The 23,198-nt window shown below is 45.1% G+C and overlaps 1 protein-coding gene across 3 annotated transcripts; it reads right to left on the reverse strand.

The window, feature by feature from the left end:
- Positions 1-11,593: 11,593 nt before the first annotated feature.
- LOC119431360 (uncharacterized) lies at positions 11,594-23,111 on the reverse strand. 3 transcript variants are annotated; one of them, XM_037698847.2, is made up of 5 exons: positions 22,809-23,106; positions 21,374-21,534; positions 20,624-20,709; positions 15,606-15,686; positions 11,594-11,877 (listed from the first exon to the last, which is right to left on the reverse strand). In XM_037698847.2, the coding sequence occupies exons 1-5, from the start codon at positions 22,938-22,940 to the stop codon at positions 11,684-11,686; spliced, it is 654 nt and encodes a 217-aa protein (XP_037554775.1). In that variant the 5' UTR covers positions 22,941-23,106; the 3' UTR covers positions 11,594-11,683. The 3 variants fall into 3 exon arrangements, with proteins under 3 accessions (XP_037554775.1, XP_049513808.1, XP_049513807.1); XM_049657851.1 differs by lacking the exon at positions 21,374-21,534 and having other exon boundaries at positions 22,809-23,111; XM_049657850.1 differs by lacking the exon at positions 15,606-15,686 and having other exon boundaries at positions 22,809-23,107.
- Between the last annotated feature and the right edge of the window lie 87 nt (positions 23,112-23,198).

Raw genomic sequence — 23,198 nt, forward strand, 5'->3', positions numbered from 1 at the left:
ATAGATCACACTGAATGACCGCAGACAACGACTGTCAAAACGCTGGCAGCAAGCGCATATACGTCGCAGCGGGCGAAGGTACGTCAGTTCTATCGCTTCAACGGAAACTGAGCGGCGAATGCACAGCGCATAGAAAAGGTCAGAGCCGTGTGGAGATAAGAGACAGTGCGGCCGGCGAGCGACGAGCGCGGTTGTTGGCAGAGTAGAAGTGCGCTCGTCCGTGCCGGTGCCCAGAGGCACCGGCATGGGCGGAAAGTTATTTTTCCGGGGAAAGGGGGAGGGGGACTGGGGCCCGACCAGCTTTCCGAAACCTACCTATGTATGTATGTATGTATGTATGTATGTATGTACGTATACCATTTGCTAACAATTTTATATTTCTCGGTTTATGGCGAATGCAATTGCACCGACACTCCAGGCAAATTTTTGCTGTTGTCGTCGCCGTGATGTTCCGTATTAAATCCAAAGTCATATAAATGAGCGACCCATACACTGTGGGTGCGGGAAAAAGCACGTAACCGTGAGCCGAAAAGTATGGCGGCTTGATGGGCATTATCTTCTCACGCGCTCAATATTAGGGTTAGTTGTAGGTCACGTCATCAAACGCGAATGGGAAGGAGAGCACGCGTCTTCTCCTCTACCACTCTAAAAACAGTTGCACCCTTTGGGGCGTATTTTTGCCACAGAACAATAATCGTAATCGTCAACGCACAGCGTTATTTAACGCTGTGCGCCCGGCACTTCTCGGTCACGAACGACAAGAGCGTTATCAGCGTGACACAGCGTTCTCGACAGGAAAGTAGCAAGTGCAGAGTTTTCAAGATAGGAAACGCAAGCAAGACAGATGATGATTATTGTTGTATGGCAAAAATGCACCCCAAAGGGTACAACTGTTTTTAGAGTGCTGCCGTAGCTGTGAATGACTGTGCGCGGCTGACGCTTATGCGGCCCGCGTGCCATATCTAACTGCTGGTAATCATTGGTGGGTGCAATGATAAGGGGCGAGCAGGGATGGCTGCTAATTTCATACGTGCTGTTTTCCTTGCCGGGCTAAAGCCCCTTGATAGAAAGTAGCGACACTCTCCCCCACGCGCGCGCTTTCCTCCTCAATTCTCCTCGGATTTCTCCCCCTCACCGGGCCGGCGCGGCGCTGAACCCTCCAGTGGCTCGCTGCAGCCGCATTAGAATCAATGCGCGCGCTTGTTTATTCGGCCCTTTCAAGTGTTGTATGGGAATTTATCCCTTGTGAAACTGTCATGACGAAAGTACGTTTCCGATAGAACGTCGTGACTTTTTTTTGAGGACGCTTCGATAAATACAAGCGGAAGCGCTCCGAAAAAATGAGTACCGAGCAGTGGCTGAGCTGTTTACCTCTACGTCGCCACTTGGGTTGTCTGTAACGCGGAGGTGTATTGGGTGCGTACAATATAAGCAGCGTAAAGTATAAACGAGTATTTGGTTCACTATCTTCGCTCTTAAAAGGCTCAGAGAAGGTAACCAAGAAGAAATGTGATAGTTTACTCAAAGTGAATTCGCCAAAATGAGTGGGCCAGAAGCCTTTGTACCAATGCCACTGTGCGAAATACGGGCTGTGTTTGCGAAACAGCCAACATAGAACTTTACACACGCGCCTGTATTCCGTCACTATGAAACGACGAGAAATTACATTCCATCACCTCTGGGAGTAACCTAAGTCTCTCTCTCTCAAAAAAAAAAAAAAAAAGGCTGATTGCTTACACTGAAACTGCTAAGACTGGCACTTGATAATTAACTTACAGACTTCAAGATGTCAAGTTTATCAGAATTGAGGGAGATTATCAGAAGCGCGTGGCTTGTACTTAATGAGCATGCGCGAATAATACATAATACCACTTATCTACCTATATATTGCGGTTCATGCCTTCGCAACATAAAGTACATAAAGAAAAAAAATGCTCGCAGTATTGAAACTTTGCAATGATACAATAAGCACGCAATAAGAGTAAAATAGTTCCTTGGCTTCACAAGTACCAGGCGCAAGGATCACACGCACACACACACACACACGCGCACACGCATACATGCACACACATACACGCACACAAGCACGCACATACACAAACACGCACACACACACGCACACAACTACAAAATATGAGTTACAGGCATTAACTCACACATTACATACATTTGAAAACTAACGCATGCGCGAAAACACAAAAAGCTTTGTCACGGCTCGAAGAGTCAACGAAAATTTCAGCCGACTCACTTAAAAAAAAAACTATATGCACAGTTATCGGTGATCTGTATTAAACTGAACGAAGAGTCCGGCTATGCGAAGAGCATTAAAATCTCCATGCAACTTCATCCACAAATATGAGGAAAGCTGCAACATTCACCTCGCAAAGAACGGCGTGCTTAGAAGGGGCGAAATCCCTTCTCCCGATGTTATGGAGCCACTGCTTCCGACGCACGACATTCCGTTCACCTCGGGGGATATAAAATAAGGCTTGCCCTTTCTCTGGCCTGCTGCTGCATTGAAACGCGCAGCAGCAAGGCATTTTCACGGAGAACGAATCTCAGATTCCTACGAAAGGATGGAAAAACTTGGGAAACACACGTTCGGAGCGGCAGGGCGACCACCACTTGGACTGCTCATGGCGAGCGGGAGAAACTAAAGGCGCGCGAAAGCAAGTTTCGCGCCGTTTTCGTGACGTCAGGGTCACCTGACGGGGTAGTCTCGAGCGCCGCAGCCATTCAGCGTGGCGGATGCGCTGCCTCCGCGAAAGAGGGGGAGAAAAAGAGGAGGTTGACCGCGCCGGCGAGGGCGTTGCGGCATAGATCAAAGCGTGTCGCTACTTTCTAACATCAAGGGGCTTTATGCCGGGCTGTCTTTCCGCGCCCCTAGTGAGAGTTAAGAGACAGAGGTCATTGCAGACCACTGACAGAGGCTGTCTGTAGTAGACATAAAAATAGGCAGATAATGATGATGAATCTAATTTTCGGAGTTGCGGTGAATCGCGCGGCTGTACGAACCGTTCGCCTCCGCTGCCGGCGTTCTCCATAATGCTTGCGTTGTGAAAGCGAGTGCTCGAGGACATCCAGTGAGGCGTTTACAGGTTTACATTGTCCGTGCATTGCACTATGCTTGCTATTTCAATTTTAGGTGAATGTTTACTACAGTTTATATGGCCACTATAACTAAGCGAGGGCCGGTGATAGCTGCATCAGCTCCCCTTCATTTGCTGTGACTACGAATTAATTTCGTATATTCCCGAAAAACTAGGCACACATTTCGGCTTTCTATACAGCGCTCGGTCGTGCCTGCCTGTCTCCACCTTCGCTGCAGTATTGTTTGAACAACATCAGGTCTACATGCACCAACAAGGATGAACTCCCTTGTAAGATGTGGTTTAATATGCTGGATTAAAAGGTGAATTTGTCTACTTCTGCTAATTAGCTTTTCCGTCAACATTTGTTTAAAAAATCGCTAAGCCTTAATTAAATAAAACAACGTGGTAAAAAGAGAGCGCTCGCCCATTGAACATGTTACCGCCCCCCCCCCCCCCCCCCCCCAAGTCAAAATTCTGGATAAACCCCATGCGCCTACAAAGAGAGGCTGTGAGCACCAAATGCAAAAATAAGCCACAAGCAGTCCCAATCGATGCATTCTAAACCATAACGAAACAATTTACGTGTAATGCTCCATAAAACAAAAGCAGCACAATTGCTTTCTAAACCATGACAGAACACTTTATGCGTAGATTAACAGCACCGTAAAACATTACTAAAATCGCCGTCGGTCGGCCAGATGTAGACTGACTACTTCTTTCACCTTGGAGCCGTCTCCTTGAGTAGGCGTACAGTCCTTCCTCCATCCGTACGCGCTCTGATTTCTCGCGCGTAGGGCACGTGGAAGAGGCAGCGGAATCAAGCAGAATAAAAGGTTGAATTCTAGGCATTCTAGGGAGGTAAGAAAAATGGAGGGAGCAGTGTGCGCAACCGATACCCCCCTACGATAATGCCGTACAGGCAATGTAGGTATGCCGAATAAATAAATAAATAAATAAATAAATAAATAAATAAATAAATAAATAAATAAATAAATAAATAAATAAATAAATAAATACGATTGATGTCAAGCGAGTCGGCCGAACACGTGATCGTCGCGTCAGAGGGCGCGGTAGATTTTAACAAACTGGGAACTGGCGCGATGCGCCGCTGCTGGGCCGGATTAAGGGACCTTGGGATCCGTGCGCTTTCTGCGCCCGGGAAGCGCGGGGAAATCGGGGGGCGTCTGCCACGCGCTGTATTATTTTGCGTTAGTTTGTACGCAAGACACTTGGAGGCTATATAACTTCAATGGTGCTGTACGGCATGGAACTTACCCATCTTTAAACGTTGTCTTGGTGCTGGGGCAGCAAGATACGCACAAGGAGAGAACGAAAACAAAGTTTTTTCGCGTGGGTATAGCGGGCAAAAGGGTGATGCATGCAGGAATTAAGAGTAACGAAAAAAGTAAATTACTCGCGCAGCCAACTGCAGTACTTACGTGCAGTGACAACGTCGCTCACCGCTACGAGTTTATCAGTCACGGTCGCTAGTGGTGTACAGCCATATCCACATGTCATTATTCGACAGTTTGTTAGTCTCGACTGGTACTTTATTATGCAAAGAGCACAGAGAAAGGTCGTAAGGGAAACTAGAGAAAGAGTAGAGACGGCCGTAGCGCCGTAGTAATGTTAGCTTATTTCGCTTCAGAGACAGGTAAGCAAACTTTTTTCCACAAGTTTTTACACTGAAGGTGTCCCACAGAAGGAATTTACAGATAGCCAGATAAAGGTAAATAAAGATATAAATACCAGAATGTTTGCAGCATAAATTAAATAACTTCCGAATAAAAATACGGTAAGCAATGTACAAACGTAAAGGTGTTATTTCAATCACTTCAGAAAATTGTTCAGGAATAAAATCCTGCTCTATGTAAATAATAAATATAATCAACAAGTACAGATATCTCCTACATATGGGCTGTGCTTGACAAAAATATAACATGAGACAACAAATATACATTAAAAACAGATACAGACTGGATGTTTCGGAGTCAGCTGGGGTCACTCATGCAGTGGCCTTGTTTCTATCTACGGAGATCACTGTACATCAATATGAAATCTTCATGCGAGATGCTGGGACTGCTTCAGCATAAAAAGTTCGATAGATGAGACTGTTTTTACACAGATTCAAATACTTCAGTCTCACGTACCGCGGCTTAACTTGAGGTATATTGAAGATTCACGGCGGTTAGCGTTCGCGTGGTTCAGACACATTAAAAAAAAATTAAAAAATGGAGACGAGTAGTTACATAGAAAGCAATCATTTCCGCGGCAAGTATGAGTGCGCGTGAAAGGCTGCACCCGACCGCAACTTCCCGCTTTTTCCTGATGAGCTCAATAAAGTTCATCACGCTTTCGTGTTGAAGTTCCCGGGTACTGAAACAGCTTGTAAAAAGGTTTTCCAAATCCCTAATAAATCTGAAGAGATGGCGAGACGAGTACGGCACGCGCCTCCCTTCTCCCACAGATGTCCCACAGCTGACTAAAGTATTCTTTCTTGGTTAGTAGAATGGTTAGTAGAATCTTGTAGTAGAATGGTGGTTGCTTAGTGGATATGGTGTTGGGATGCTAAGCACGAGGTCGCGGGATCGAATCCCCGCCACGGCGGCCGCATTTCGATGGGGGCGAAATGCGAAAAAACACCCGTGTACTTAGATTTAGGTGCACGTTAAAGGTGGTCCGAAATTTCCGGAGTCCCCCACTACGGCGTGCCTCATAATCAGACAGTGGTTTTGGCACGTAAAAACCCCCATAATTTAATTTTTAGTAGAATATCGCGAAACTGTTCACATTTTGCTTTCAGGAGAAACTTGACTCACGTTGTCGTATGCAAATGCATGGACCGCCGATAAATCACTCATGTAGGCGTAACCGTAATCAGTTGTAGGCGTAACCTTTTGCTTAACGTATGATTGTTACATAATCTAGCTGGCATTTATGGCGCATGCCGGTGTTATGTGTGTTTGCTACTATTGACGTAGTACGTAGTGGTGGTGAAAATTACCACCTTTGATGCAGTACAATTATTGCTATTAACTTTAAATATCAGTACTTCTATTGCCTTCAATGGTAGTAAAACATGAAAAGCTTACGTCGTTGTAATCCTTGTAATAAGTTGTCTCTTTTCATTGTGTAATTACAACTAGGGATAATTAATTGATCAGCAAGTATATTTTCTATGTACGAACCGGCGAGCATACGGAATAAATTTCTAAATTTACTTTCATGTTAAGAAGGAAACAGCAGAGCGTGGGAGGCAGTCTTGTAAAGCAAATCGAACGCATGAAATAAAAGGAAGTAAATGAAGGGCGCACAGCGTTAGCATGAGCAAGCCGTTTATATCTGCTTCCTTCTCCTGGTTATGCTTATTCTATTTTGCAGCACGTTTACGTTCGTCATGCCACACTTAACTAAATTAGAATACCTCCGCTCACGATGAAGTGCGCGCTGAAAGTGTGCCTGAAACAGCCGCCTAAGTGTGGACCATTCCGGTGACAAACCTGTAAGCATAGCAGGAAATATACAGAATCCACGTACTTACAACACACAAGCTCGTGCGGTGAGTCACTGCAGTATTATCTTGTAGTAACGTAGTATTTTATAGGAGCTAAATTATCGCAATCCTGGCTCACAGCGACCAAAACATCAAGCGTGTGTAGCAGACGCCCGCCGCTTTGCCGCAACTTCCAAAGCAGAGAAAGCCCACGCGATGATGATTATGACGATGATGATGATTTAATGGCCTCCCCTTTGAAACGGGGCGGTGACAAATAGTCACCTAGCCTGCGTGATTTAGTCAGGTATGCTATACATGTTTTTTTTTATCTAGCATTTTTGTATACATTTCATAATTTTTTTTTCTCAATATCCACCTTGTACCACTTTAAACCCAAGCGCTTCTGGAAGGTGTATACGTTACCTACTGTTTTCACATGGGTGAATCCTTTCACATTCCATTAGGATGTGTTGAGTGGTCTCCGGACCTTTGCTGCAGCATACGCATGCCTCATCTAGTTCCGAATATTTGTTCCGGTATGTTTTGGTCCGTAGGCAACCGGCTCGAGCCTCAAATGTAAGGTTGAGGCTCGATGTAAGAGATGCAAGCATGGATGGATAGATGGGATGAGGCTGAACCCTTTAAACCGGGTCGGTGGCATACGCCACCTAGCCATGACGATTAACATATAGCAGGTACGGCACAGCAGCGCCGCGGCGTGGCAGTTCCCGGAAAAGCTCCACGCACCCCCGGGTATTCGCGCGGTGCTTTGGTCACTCTCCCAGTATTCTGGGTAGAACTAGCACGTGTAGAGATGTAAGCGGTTGAAAAAATTATTAAAAATTTTAAAAGAGCAGCAACTCGCCTTCGAAAAACTAAAGTCATTGTTGACGTCAGAGTCACTTTTAGTGCATTTCAATCCTGATGCACCCTTAATTCTGTCTTGTGACGCATCACCCGTGGGTGTGGGAGCTGTATTAGCTCACAGCGATGCTCAAGGTCACGAGCAACCTGCTGCTTATGCGTCAAGATCACTCACTAAGGCGGAACGTAACTACGCCGTAACTGCGAGCTCAGCGTCTATAATTCGTAGATTGAAAGATGTGCCATAAAATAATTAATGAAAATGTTAATTAGCGTAATTATGTCTAATATTGAATTAGGCGTTTTGATTTCTCGTGTATGTGATGGCCGCCTCATCGAGTAGTTTAGATCAAGGATTATAATTGTGCTATCTGCGACAGGCAATTTTTATAAATTTGGTGCAACTAAAATGAAACATCCTGTAGGTTCCACCGGCCGCTTCTGCAGCCTCCATGGGAACTGCAGCATTAGACTTCCTTGTTGAGCCTCATTTTGCTGCATCAGTACTGTACTGCGTTTTCTGCCTGCGTCTCTCGCCTGAACTTTGTAGGACATGCTATTTTTGTTTGCGTGCATACGAGCATACACTACCGGCTTAAATGAGAGCGACTTTTCTTGCCACGGTATGCGCAAGCACCCAAAGAGCGGTACAGGAGCGTTTTTGCATTCCGTTCAAATGAGAATTTTTACATCGCTGCCACCGAACTGAACCCGCGATCTTTTGCTCACTAACAGGAACGTCATCGCCACTGAGCCATGCACTTTGGCGCGAGACAAATTTTCATATGGCCATCCTACGTGACTGCTGGAAACTTCAGTTTTTCTTTCTTTCTTTCTTTCTTCTTTCTTTCTTTCTTTCTTTCTTTCTTTCTTTCTTTCTTTCTTTCTTTCTTTCTTTCTTTCTTTCTTTTGACTGAGTGCGTACAGTGCGTCCTTTGTCATCAACGGCTCAATGCAGAATGCTTAAAACTAAGTACTGCAGTCGAGCCATGCGTTCACGCATAACGACTGAGGGGCCAATTCTCCCTTCATTTAGCGAAAATGTCTTGAAATTTACGAGGCGTTTTCTTTTACAGCGTGTTTTTGCACCTAAAGAATTTATTCGCGTACATTGCGAAAAAAGGCGTATAGCTAGGGGAGTTTTATTCATAAAGGGACAAAGTGTATTTACATACCATTTCGCGCGCTCTGTCCACGCGGACATATTTTGCCATGCACGGAAATTGGTGACGGTGCCGAGATACTAGGCGAGTACATACGTTCATGCAGTTTTATTTTTTGAAGGGAAGGTCTTAGCTGACTTCACGCGGATTTGGCGTATCTGGGATCTGGGTATCTTGTAACCACGCCCAGGAAAAAAAAAACTCTTTCGCGCCTCCAAAGCATCGTAAAGAGTCGCAACAGGAATCAAGATCTAGGTCTCAACGAGGCAACATGCGAAAACTAGTCGCAGAGTAGTTAAAATTAACGGTGCGGGCATAATTGGCGCCAGTATAGTCGAAAATCAATCGCATTGTTATTTACCCCTGTAAAGGGTGCACCGCCATAGATATAGATATGTTGGGTCAAAGCCGCCGTACGACACGCTTTTGGGAAAATTGAGTGAGTTCGCTTGGACTAAGCAGGGCTCGCGCGAGGCAATGGTGGCAATCGCCCTCCTTTATTTGTGATACATAACTTCAGATGCATACCGTTTTCCCAACAAATACTAGGTTTAACAGGATGTCACCACTAAACCACTACGTCCTCACTTATAAGTCCAACGCGACCAGTGTGACAACTGGCATACTATACAGAGAGTGTTTCATGGTATATTGCTGTCTCGAAACCAGCAATAATACTTGGACGTTTTACTGTACATGTACATGGTCGGCTTGTGAAAGAAGACGGAAGCGTTCCATTTGTAAGGCTGGGGATGTCCATATTGAGTGGCGAACATCTGCTTCCGTCACCGAAAGGGGACACTCTGGACCTGTTGCGTTCAGTGGAAAGTTCGGAAAGTTCATGCTCAATATTGTTTGCGGTAGCCCGCGTGACATGCGGCTATTAGCGGACACGTTCTGTTTTCTTCAAAACTATAGATGTCTCTTTCGATGACGTCACAGATTATCGAGTGTTCTTTGTCACACCGTGATTTCAGAATAAAGATCGTGAGTGATCTGGGTTAAAGAACACTTTTACTGCGATATCATTCTTTCGACACTTCAGGAACTTTTCAGTCTGGCGATGTCAACCTCTCTGAACTGCACCACGACCACGCGCTAAGAAATATGTTGCTATCTGGATGCAAGACAGGACATCGACCCGCTGGATTCAATTTACGACTACTGCACGCATCGCCCTAAATGTAGAAACCTTTAAAGCTGACTTTGTGTAGGGCTCTTAATTTAGATTGTTTAAGAAAAAAAAAAAGTATTACAGTAGCAAGTTCTGGTGCTAGTTTGCTTTGTGCGATAAGTTGCGATTTTTCTCTATGTTCTTGCAGTACATTTGCAAAACATAGAAGGGCGTATGGCGCGAATAAAACAAACTAGGCCATAAATAGCACCGCTAGCTATTAAGTGTGCGATAGGATAATTAAATTGTGACGTTTCGACCGCTCCGCGCGCGTACGCTGTGGGCGACCGCTGCACACTTTCATTTATCAAAATGATGTTTCCATTCAAGCTCTTAGACTGGGAAGGCTTAGGAGTCAGAATTAACTGCAAATATCTCAGCAACCTTCGGTTTGCAGATGACATTGCCCTATTCAGCAACAATGGGGACGAATTACAATAAATGATTGAGCACCTTAACTGAGAAAGTGTAAGAGGGGGGTTGAAGATTAATATGCAGAAGACAAACATAATGTTCATTAGCCTGTCAAGGGAACAAGAATTCAGGATCGCCAGTCAGCCTCCAGAGTCTGTAAAGGAGTACGTTTATCTAGGTCAATTACTCAAAGGGGACCCTGATCACGAGAAAGAAATTTACGGACGAATAAAATTTGGTTGGAGTGCATACGACCGGCATTGCCAAATCCTGACTGGGAGCTTACCACTGTCGTTGAAAAGAAAAGTGTACAATCATTGCATTCTACCGGTGCTAACATATGGGGCAGAAACTTGGAGGTTAACAAAGAAGTTTGAGATCAGGTTAAGGACCGCACAAAGAGCGATGGAACGAAAAATGTTAGGCCTAACGTTAAGAGACAGGAATAGAGCGGTGTAGATCAGAGAATCGCCGTATATGTGCAGGTGGTGAGTTTGGTGAGGTGGAAAAAGTAGATGTTGCGCTCTTGATGAAACCAAGTGCAGCAGAGACTCCCAGGCGTGCACATTTCGTACTTCGTCCTCATATGAATGTTGAATGGTGCCCATATTAGTTGGGAAAATGTGCAGTGAGGGAGAGAGAGAGAGAGAAGTGCACAAACGAATTGAAAAAAAAAAAAAGGAGAGCCTATGGTGACTATAAATGCATGGTGGAAAATGTTCACTTAACATGGCGACGAAAATGTTTAAGAAAGCCCATTAAAGTTGTCTATATGAAATTAAGGGAGATATTGGGAATATATGAGTAAATGTTGATGTGCAGGAAAAGTTAGAAATGTGTGCAGCATTTAGAGCTAGCTGTAATTAATTACTAAAGTTCCTGTTAATTGCGTTTTGAAGCTTTGCAGTGCATTCAACACCGCGTTGTTTGGAAATTGTCTGGCACATCAAAATAAAGCTTTGTTTGAAGTGAGAAGTGGGGAACACGCTGGAACTAGATCGAAAATCCAGAGTTTCGAGGCGCCATAGGTCGGAATTTTGATATTTGTGGATCTTCTCGGTGCTTGCCGGAGACTTACACTTGCTGTTCAAGAAGTACCTTGCGTATTAGGACGAAACTCTGTAGGAAAAAAGCATGTGTAGAAAAAAACAAACAAACATTTTCAAGATTGCAAGTATCTAGGAGGCCTGCAGGAAATTCCGGCCTATCGGGAGGTCTCTAACAAGGGCGTGCAAGTCATAGAAGACTCACTTAGGTTGTGGCACTTCCTCTAAATCTAGCGTGCAGTTGCGAGAACCAGCAGCAAGACGATGTGCAGACGGCATAGACATTTACTGACATTATTGTGGCTTTATTAATTTCTTTTGAAGGATATATGTTGCTACGCAACGTGCTTGCTTAATTATTATTTTTATTGTCAACTAAATATTGGCACCAAATACATTTACTCCTTGAAACCGCAAGAATAGCGTCGCAGGGGTTATTGGGGTTCCCTTTTCTGTCCAACATTTGGTCTCTTCGTATTCTCCTTATAGCTTCTCATCTCCGGGCACACCTTCCAGTCATAGACCACGTGACGGATGTCTTCAGCAGCGAGCTGATACGTAAGCGTGCACAAGTAAGGCATTTGTTCTTCCTTGAGTAGGTGGTCGAGCTTAACCCACAGCATGGTACCTTTCAGAAAGAATCCGAGATTAGGACAAATGAGCAGACGCAATTAAAACGAGTTTGCTTGTTATCGTGATATTATTTTTTTCTGAAACCATACTTGTGCGTAACAAATTACGTGTAATTACTTATTTGTGGTAGACTAAGTTTTCGTAATTTTGTAATTGCTGAATTAATCATTGCACGCCCGTAGTGCCCACTATAATTCAAATACGTTTTTTTTTTTCAGTAACCAATTACACGTAAAGCCGTATTGAGAGATGCAGCTTTGAGGACTTCAGTTTGGTGGTTACTACTGCACAACGCCTTCTCCGAGCCAGAACAACGAAGTACTAGAGGACCCAGACGCGAGCATCATGGCATTGCCTGTAAGGAGCTTGTGCTCAATCTGCTCGAACGTCACAACAATGCCCTATCCTACGGCACGTGGGTTGGGAGAGTTTACAGTGTTGTCCTGATGTTTTCACACAAAAGTGAGGAAGATGACTAAACAATAATTCAAGAGCAACTGTTCGTGCTGCTGCGGCAATTCTTAATTATTCGAATAGTACGTACTGCCGCGCTACATTTTTCTTCTGAAAAAAGAAAAAAAAATGACTCGAAAATCAGCCTCTTGAATTGCAGCACTGCTCAATCTGGCACGAACGAAATAGAGGAGCCAACGCAAAAGAACGTGCCTATGACGGTGTGCTATACAGGCTATATGAATCACCGTTAGGCCGCTCTGAAATCATTTTAATCACCGATCCAAAATTATTTTGCCGTTCATTAAGCCAGGTTTCATACATCGCAAGTCATACTTCTTCAAACATTGCTTGAGCCACTAAATGTTCAAATTCGCGATGTGCTTTCCATGAGTATGTATTTCAACTCCCCAGAAATTTCGACTGGGAACATTTTTCCAAACCACGCGAAACTATTACCTTACTGGCATCTTAATCGGAATTATTACAAGAACATCTAAATGCACTAGCAACAAAATTTGTCATTGCGACATGATGCATCGCAATGCGAGGGAAGGTCTGGCATTGGAATATCTTGCCCTGCACTCGACTGGTCTTTTTCTTTAGAGAAGATTTTTCTGCTTATATTTCTGGCTGAATTTATGACAGTGGTTCTAGCTCTACGTAAACTAAAGCATTCAGGCTACAATAGCTGTTATTGATACCGACTTACTGTCTACGTTCTCTTCCCACGTCTAGTGATTCGCCCATGACTAAACTATTTAACTTGCTAGTTCCTGTCCATCCTGCAATGTCTTCGTTCGATTTGAGTATTAATTAGGCCGTTAAGGTTTGTTTTTAAACGAAAATGCCGATTCACTGGCAATTACGCCACTTTGCGGCCCAGTCCTTCCTGTTCTACCACTGACAGCACAAATCACTGCGGCTACCTTTCGGTTGCATTCGGTTATGAAAGCATTGCCAGACCCACTACCGACTGACTTCTACAGATTATAAGCACCTGTATTTGGCCTAGCATAGCGAATTCTGCAACACAAGGAAGTTTGAGGTGTCCCTTAAAAATTACGTTGCGACATTCTCTCCCTGAACTTCTACTTACACAAGTCAGGTTTGGTGTCCTTTCCGCTCTATTCTTTTTGTAATGAGCCAAGGAAGAATTCATCACTTCCTTCTATCTTGTTGCCGATTTACTGCGGCAAGAAGAGAATATTGGAACTACCTCTTTGAAGACTTGGACTGGACTTAACCTGTTACTCTTTTGTTCGGGGCCTCCACGCTGGGATTCAGCCACAGGGATGCTCGCTACGCTTTTCAGGAATTTCTCATTTTAAATTGTATATTCCCCTTTTTTTTTACTTTTCAAGGAAGGATTTTTAATCATATCTTTCTATTATTGCTTTCATTTTACCACATAATTTCACCTTCCACATTCTTTAGCTCATACCAATGGTAAAATTTTATTTTTCATTATAAGTTGGAATAATCCACCCATTTCTCGGTCAATTCCCCATAATCGATAGTAGCTATATTTTCGATAGGCAAGAGCAAAAGCAATTCGCCACCAAGAGTCTCCAAGTTGTGGGCCCAGGTAGAAGGCCGTTCACCATCACTCAAATGAAAAAAAAAAAAGACAGAAATTGATTATTTTTCATACAGTTCACATTCCAGTTTTTATTTAGCGAAATATATCAAGCTCCGCGCGCAATTATTCACGCCATGACAATACCCGCCGCTGGTGGGGTGGATCAGATGATAGCCACCGATTGCTGTTAATTCGAAACTGTGTTAGTTTTAAAAATTCGGCAGAGACACTTAAGACTGCTTGCGTGTGGGAATGCGAAGGCATTATACCGTTTGTAGACCTCGGAACGTCATGAACGCGCTCATTTTATACACTCATGACGTGGCGTCACCTTCTCTCCATTGGCTGCGCCGTCACGTGCCCAATGACGCACGCACTAGGCCCCGCCTTTAGTCAGCCAGAGCAGTGGAGCCGCCGTGGCGTCGAGGAAGCGTGCGAGGTGAGCACGCCGGAGGCCCGGGTTCCATTCTCAAGCAGACCGAAATGTACTAAATGTTCTTTTCGAAGCCAATAATTTACATTGTTTAGAGAAATTTAACGTCAATCCGAGGATTTTTTGAAGCGTTTTTACTCTTTGCGCCGACGGCCATTTTTGGTACCATCTTTCGGTCACGCCGACTACGACGGATTTTGCTGCAAGGGGGCATATAATGCTTTCGCATTAAAAAACAGACGACAAGTTCCACCGCGATGCGAGGAAATTTGGTACTGTCCTATTCAGCTGTGCAAGAATTCATCTGCTTAATCTGGCTGGAACCGGCGCGGTAGCTTAGTGCATTTTATGTTGCACTGCTATAAACACGAGGTCGCGGGATGAAATCGCGGCAGCGGCTGCGGCATTTCGATTGGGGCGAAATGCAAGAAACGCGTTTGTACCGTGCATTTGGTGCCCGTTAAAGAACCCCAGGTGGTCGTAATTAATCCGGAGTTCCCCACTACGGCGTGCCTCATAATCACATCGTGGTTCTGGCACGTAAAACCCCACAATTTAATTAGTCTGGCAGGAGCGCCAGTTTTACAAACGCAAATTTTTAGCATCTCCGCTGGAGGATGACGTTTTGTGGCAGAGCATGACGACTGCTCCGCATCAGCCGTATGAATTTAGCGTCACGTGATGTATCTAAAGTCACGGAAAGTATAGCAGGAATTACGGAGCATATATGCTCTCTGAAAAGAAGCCGTCGAGAAAAAAAAGTCACCTGCATCTGCAGACGAAAACGTACGCAGAAATGACAGCACAAAATATCGTTCTGCATTACGTAGCTTTTAAAAAGGAAGGGCATCAAAATGTTGATTGGAACGGGAGAGTTAGTAACTGTGATATTTATCGCAATTTGTCATGCGCGTAGTTTGCAGACGCTATGATCTCCACTGATTGCTTGTAAAGCCAAGTGCGAAAAAAAAATTACTTACACATGGCATACGCCTTAAAATGCCAGAAATGTAATCGCAATTAATGCAGCTTTTACCTAACAAGAGCACATCTGTTACATCCGTGCACTTGAGAAGGAAAAAAATTGAGTAGAACTAGACGTGTAACGTTTTCTTATGCATGAAAGAACAAAAAACGCTGGAAAGCGAGGGAAGGAGGCCCAAAAGTCTGCTTTCTACAATTCTAAATCAAACTAGTCTTTCTCTGCAAATCGACATGTCTACTTCAGCGGCCGGCTGTGGACCAAGCAACTCACCCAACAGTGTCGAGTTAAGGACCACACAGCTGTAATAGTCTGTGAACAGGATCCTGATTATTTCTCTGTGAAGGTTATAATCTGAAAATAACAACAACAAATAATGAGGTAATGTTAATGATAGCAGATATGGGTGCGCGAATACCGAATAGTAGATTACAAATCGAATATCGAATCTAATGAAAAAAAGAAGAAGCCGTATATCGAATCGAATATCAGAAATCTTATCACAAAGTTTAATGCTTACACATTTTGGTCAAAAGAAACGCGATGATTAACATACTCGGGAGTCTCCTAGCATAGCATAACAAGAACGTAGCAAACTAGCTATCAGTAATTTGAATTCATAGAAATCAAGCTATGCAGTACGGTATACGTTTATTAAAAAGTTGTCGCAGTTTCACCTGAAAGGCGAAGCATCAATTGCGATAGCAAATTTGTAGAGAGCTATACGGAGTAATGATATTAGCTTTATCAGCTGTATAAACTTGGACATGCAGCAGCACCGGCAACACGCAGAACTGTTGTCGACGCCGTCGGCGTTTTGCCCGCGTTCGCTCAAAATGCGTGCGGCGTTGGTGACTATTGCCGGGGCCTCTGATATAAATAGGCACTTGGTGCCGCAGCTAAACGTCGCCTCCCTTACCTCCCCCTCCCCCCCCCCCTCCCCCCCGGCCTCTCGCGCGTCGGAAGAAGGCGCGTTTGCTCTACATATATGGTGATTGTAAAGGAGGAAAGAGACGCCTACTTCTGCTAACTTCTGCAGCCCTTAAGCGAGCGCGGCGCAGAACGCGCGTTTGTTCTCCGCCGTGCGTTCACTCCCCGTGAAAGCGCGCGCCCCTCGCGCCCTTTCACTCGCACATACAGCGTTCGGCGCGCGGCGACGATTTCATCTCCATTGACGTCATACGGAACCTCACGGCGACGGCGATGGCGACGGCAGAAATCTGCTTTTGAGTGCCCATATAATTGCTATCGCAATAAAATGAACTCCAAATCAGTATACCAGCACTGATTACAGCTAGTATAAAGGAATCGAAAGTATCTTTTTATCAATAGAATGTCAGCGCTACAGAAGCTAAACACCAAATCCGCACCAGGACCGGACGGAATCACCAACAGAACTCTCTGGAACCTAGACGATCAAGCAATAGAGAACACCACGCAATATATAAACGAATGTTGGGCCGAAGGCGTCATCCGAGCACAATGGAAAGATGCTAAAGTAATCCTTATCCCCAAGCCCGGAAAACAACCCGATCTGTCGAACTTACGCCCCATTTCACTCACGTCCTGCGCTGGAAAGCTGATGGAACACGCTTTCTTCAATAGAATCAATAACTATATTGAGGAGAAGGAAATTTACCCAGACTCCATGCTGGGGTGCCGCTCCCAGCTATCCACACAGGACGCCATGCTGCAAATTAAACAGCAGATCCTAGACAATAAAACAAGATCGACTAGGGCGATACTAGGATTAGACCTCAAAAAAGCCTTCGACAAAGCAGCTCATGCAGCTATATTAAATCAGATAAGCCAATTAAGCTTAGGATCGAGAGCATATAATTATGTCAAGGACTTCCTAACGGACAGAATGGCATCCCTTGTAGTGGGAGAACTCAGATCTGAGGAGAGACACATGGGTAGCGCTGGCACTCCGCAGGGTTCAGTCATATCGCCCATGCTGTTCAATCTAATAATGATAGGAATCCCGCAACGGCTCAACTCTGTACATGGAATACATCACTCCTTGTATGCAGATGATATCACCATCTGGGTGTCTGAAGGTAGCGACAGAGAGATAGAGCAGAGACTACATGAGGCCGTCGACACGATCGAGGAGTATCTCGAAGGTACTGGCCTCGAGTGCTCGCCGGATAAATCCGAACTCCTCCTCTATCGCCCCACGCTCAACGGCAGACCACCCAAGGGCTACAACCGGAACCTGAGCCTACGAATAAATCCAAATTCGCACCAAAAAACTGGCAGGACTATCCCCATAGTGGAACAGATCAGAATCCTAGGACTCATCATCGAATTCAAGGGCACTAACGGAGAAACCGTCAAGAGGCTAGTAACTAAAGTCACCAACGCAATAAGGCTAATCAAGAGAGTCACAAACAAACACCAGAGAATGAAAGAAGCTAACGTCGTCAGACTTATATATTCCTTCGCCATAAGTCACATTATATACGTGGCGGCATACCTCAATTGGTATTCAGCCGAAAAAGCTAAGATCAACACACTCATACGAAAGGCGCACAAGCAAGCTCTAGGCCTTCCAGATAGCACCAGCACCGAGCGACTACTTCAACTGGGTGGTACACAACACGTTAGAGGAGCTGATAGAGGCTCAACAGATTGCTCAGTTGGAGAGACTAGCCGGTTCGCGCACGGGCAGGAATATCCTCAGCAAATTAGGGATAACCTATCACCATCAACAAGGATGTGAAGTGTCGGCTTCCCAAGGTAATCAGGCAAAAGATCCAGGTCCCCATTCTGCCTAAAAATATGCACCCCGAACTTGATCAAAGAAGGAGAGAAAGCAGAGCTAAAGCTCTACTCAAGGCATACGGTAGAGACAAGGAGGCGTTGTTTGTGGACGCAGCGGAGTACCCGAGTCACGAATCCTACGTCGCAGTAGTAATAAACTCCGACCACGAATGCATAAGCGCATCCTCGATACGCTCTAATAACAGTGAAATTGCAGAAGAAGTAGCTATCGCTCAGGCCTTAATTTCCCCCAAATGTAGATACGTCATCCGCGACTCGCAGTCAGCCATCAGAAACTATGCGCGAGGAAGGATATCGACCGAGGCCGCTAACATACTCCACGGGAAAGCACAGTTCATATCATCAGAGGAATTCGAAGAAAGATACATCATTTGGTTCCCAGCACACACCTCCTGTGAGTCCCTCACTCCCAACCTCAACGAGGAAGCCCACCGCGTCGCGCGAGGTCTCATTTACCGCGCTCGCGAAGAAGCTTCCCCCGAAGGAACGGGAGGGGAGACCTGAAGGAGAGGGACAGAATGCTCAGATTCTGCGACGTCACCCGCTTATACCAAAAGTCGCGGTGCATATTCCCACCTCCTAGCTCCAAATTATACAGATCTCAGGCGGTTGACTGGAGGTGACTTCAAACTAGAACCTTCCCCAACCCGGTGCACCTACATCGCATCTACCCCGAACTATACCCAGATGACTTGTGCAAATTATGTAGGACAGAACACGCCACCCTAGAACACACTCTATGGGATTGCGCACATGTTCAGGATGAATATACAGTCTCCCCAGAACAGCTTGGGGCGCGGTGGAAAGCCGCGCTGATCAGATCAGATCGCAAGATCAACTATGGGCCATCCAGCGACCTCGAGAGGCGGCCAGAGAGACAGGGTCTCTCTACCGCCCCTGGCGCGGCCTAGGCCCAGGCCTCAATCCGCTGGTTTAAATAAAGTTGTTTCACTCAATAGAATGTCAGTTTAAACGAATGAGGTGATTTTTTTCCCTCCCTGAAGCTAAAGAATAAGTGTTGTTTTGTACTAAATGTTAATGAGCTAGGTTCTTAGTTTAATAGTGGACCTGTGTTTTATGGCAATCTTTTATTGCATAGAAAGTTTTGCTGTCCAGTTTTACTCCAGAATACAGAAAGGCTTTCCCATCATTGTGGCAGGTGGGTTATCGTAAGGTCAGTCTGTGCGACTGACGAAAGAGCGGACTGCGCATCACGTGACTCGATCACCGCTCCGCGCGTAGCGGTCGCTGATGCTGTGCGGGTGGACCGCGGTCTGCCCCAACGGCGGAGCAGGCACCTCTTCTTGTCAGGTTCAACGTGATTTGCCAGCTGTCAAAGATTTGAAATCGGGAGGGTCAAGGGAAGTTCGCGCTAATAGCGTTCGGATAACAGCGTGACACGGAAGGGGTTCAACTACGGTACAATGGTGTTTCTGCCCACCATTTTCTTAGGCATTTTTTTTTCTCTCCGTCCCATTCCTCGCAGAGTAGCATGTAGGCGAATATAACACCGTCTAACCACTCTGCTTTTCAATAAAGAGTTTTCTTTCTCTATTTTTCACTCTCTACACTATTGTGATAGGAGTGTCTTGGACGTGAGACACGTCTGCGAAGAAGGTGCGCAGTTCTTCGAACTCTGGAAAGGGCGCAGCGTAAATTATATATACACAGCTAGACGATCCGGACAATAGTGCGCCATGTGTATCCTCTTATCCCGCAGGCAGTGCAATCGAAGGCTTGGGTGGGCAGATGCTGATCATGCTATCGCATCCCAGCCACTCAGGTGTAGCATGTAGAACCTAGCTTTTTGTATCTTTCTCCAGATTTCGTGACAGTGTCTCTCCGAGTAGACATAGAAAGGGGTATTCCTAACAGCCGAGGTGGGAGAGGGAAAGGGGGACGTTAACATGGAGGAGTTTGAGGGGAAACGCTTGGCCGTAGTGGCGCTCCTTCATACATCACAAGTTCATTGCCACTCGAAGGGACATGTGAAAATGCAGCTGTAGTTGCAGGTGCAGTTGATCATCGAAAATGAAGCTGTGGAAATTCTTCACTTTATTGAAAAAATCCAGGAGTTAGCTTAATGCGTTCTCGCGTGTTGTTTCGACTCAAACAATGTCATTCGGTCACATTCATGACATCAGCATAGCACCTACGTAACGTAATAATGACTTGCTAAATGACGCAACATGCTATCTAAATTAATAAAACATCACCTAACGTCAACATATTTAGCATTAAGCAAGCAACTAACATCAAATAAGCTTCGCATTCACCGATTTCCACAGTGCGTGGTATCCTGCATTATATTTTAAGTCGATGCGAATTCTCTAAAACTCTGGTTCACTAATTCGTCAGGTAGTCGAACAGCAGTCTGTGCTGGGCAACAACGGTACATACAAAATGATCTGTGTTTGGTAAACGTGACAAGAACTGTTAGCCTTACAGGCAAACATGGACATTATATTAATGACCAAAATAACTGCACGATAGTAAATACGTACCAATAACGTACTTAATAATGATCTGGTTATCTACTGGGTAGGCTTTATCTGTTCTGTTCGTATGCGCTTGTGCTACTCCAGTGTATCTGAAAATTAAACACATGACTTGAGCGGAATTTTCAGTGCTCTTACTTGATACCTGGGAGCCTACAGATGAGAAAAAAAAAGTAAATTATCTTCAGTGCTAAGTTAAAATGCTTCCAATGTTGCCATTCCCCTTACACGAATTCTACTGGTACACCATGCATCTCCGCCATTTCACGTGTGAGAATTACCAGCCTTTTAAAACTGCGTCCACTGTGACACGAAACGCCACAACAATTTTTGAAAAATTCAAAAGATCGTCTATTTACAGGGCGTGTCCGCCACATGCCCGTCCGCCGTACACACAGTCGCATATTTGTTGTCAGTACTGCAAGAATTATCCCATTCAGTAGGAAAATAAATTTACATGACTGAAATTTTCATACTAACTAACGTACATGTACTTTATTTAAGATCGGAAAGTGGAGGCGTTTCGACTGGGGACGGTTAATCTTTGCTCATTCAAGCAGTTCGTTCAGTCGATGTCGGCTGATGGGGTATTTTAATGCATTGCGCACACGCTTATAGCGGTTTCACAAATTGCAGTGCCAGCGGATTGGTATAACGGTCGTGACTACGGCCGAGCCGTCTTGCCGTAACATGCACACCGTTCGCATTCAGAATTACATGCAAGTTCGTCCCTCGCGAGTAGAGAGCAATACTTACAGGTGTGTTTTGTTTGGCGAGTATTGGTACAAGAAAGTGAGGCTTTCTGCCGATGTCCCACTGAACGACACGCGAGCGCATAGGCAGGGCATGTTGTGTCTGAAGTTTGCGTCTGCGGAATGGTACACCAAACAGTACAACGACTCCGTGTGATTGATCAACTGTAAAGAGACCGCATGCAGTGGCGTCGCGTAACCAGTTTTCGGACGCACATTTGTTTCAGTGTTAGCTATACAAGCTCATGCGCAAATTGTGTGCTCAAACAAAATGCTGCACGTATACAAATAACTGTAAATAGAAATTACCGCGCTGGCAGATATTACCAGAACCATAATTCGGAGATAAGGCGCAGTTTCATAGCCGACACTTCTGTTAAATATTTGGCAAATTTCTGTCACATGACACGATGACTGATTTATGCATTGGCCAAGAGCCGTGCACCCATGTGACAGCACCCGCTTTAGTACGCCGCGATACGTGATGTTCATTCGATGCTGAAGACGTTGATGCTGTTTAAAACGGCGTCGCAAGTGTCCGCACATGTTGCAGTGGTCAAGCAGCAGCATAGGCGTGTAGCTGCAAGAGCAAACGTTTAAGAGCATCGCTCGGTACGTGCTCATTGGGCCCACCGTAAAACCTCTGCTTCCGTTTCAGTGTTGTTGCGAAATCCATGGCTCTGCCTCCGCGGTCACGTGTAAGTGAAGACAGATGTTACGCGAAGCAAAACCTAGCGCTGCTTTGAGGTGGTCGACCTATAAAGTGGAAACACATGTGCGTCAGAACCTACGCTCCGTCGCACGTCAAGTCGGAAAGATGGCGGTTGGACTCCTGAAATATGACAGGACGGTAGATAGCGGCGCCAGTTCGTATGTATTGAAGGCATTGAAGCCCGTAAACCGGCACAGAAAACCAAGACTAGCGCTTACAAGCTCTTGGGGTATGTTGGAGTCCGTTGAAAGCTTGTCAAATGTGGTTGTTCGTACTTGTACGTGGATTAATGGACATGGTTTTTGGGCACATTTGTTTCGCTTCTTTAAAGCTTTTTGTGTACAACTTGTTCACTCTTACGTGCAACTCGAGCAAGAAACTGAGAGTCCTAGAGCGGCATTATGAATAAAAAGAAGATGTTTCATTCGATTCTATTCATTGCTTATCACCCGTCGTAGCGATTGGTCGACACTATAGCGATAACGAAGAGCTGGCATCGTGCCAGCCAATGCCGAATGGCAAAAATGATCAAAAGTGAAAATAATTATTATAGGCCGTATTTTGTATACAGGACATATCCTGCATACAGTACACGGCCCAATATGGCGTCATTGCGAGCCATCACTGCCCTTATCGCATCCAGCATGCAGGCCTAGGAGAAAGCCCATTTCCAGCTTTATGGGCTATGTTGACGAAGCGTATAGAATAATGAATTTAAAAAACTTACCTTTCTAGCATTAGGATATTGTCGAAAATGGCTGGCAATGCTGGAAAGACTGTCTTCTGAGCTGCAGGTGTCGATAGTGTCGCCGCAAGCGAGCGGAAACAAAAGAATAAACACGCCCGGCGAAGAAAACATTTTGAGAGTTCGACGCGTTTCTTGTGTGCGAGCATTAATAACGAACTTGCTTCCCCCTACTGCGCGACTATAGGCGTGAAACTCCGGGCTGTGGCATTTGTTGCTAAATGTCGTGGGTACAAGATTTATGACCTTATTGCGCGTCGAGGTGTCGGCGAACTTGCATTGAAACAAGTCGCGGTCAATTCCCAGCGCTCGCTACGTGGTGTCTATTCGTTTAAAGGTGTCTTGAAACAGCTGTTTAGACGAACGTGACCT

The sequence above is a fragment of the Dermacentor silvarum genome, chromosome 10 (assembly GCF_013339745.2).
Source record: "Dermacentor silvarum isolate Dsil-2018 chromosome 10, BIME_Dsil_1.4, whole genome shotgun sequence".
In the NCBI taxonomy this organism is placed as follows: domain Eukaryota; kingdom Metazoa; phylum Arthropoda; class Arachnida; order Ixodida; family Ixodidae; genus Dermacentor; species Dermacentor silvarum.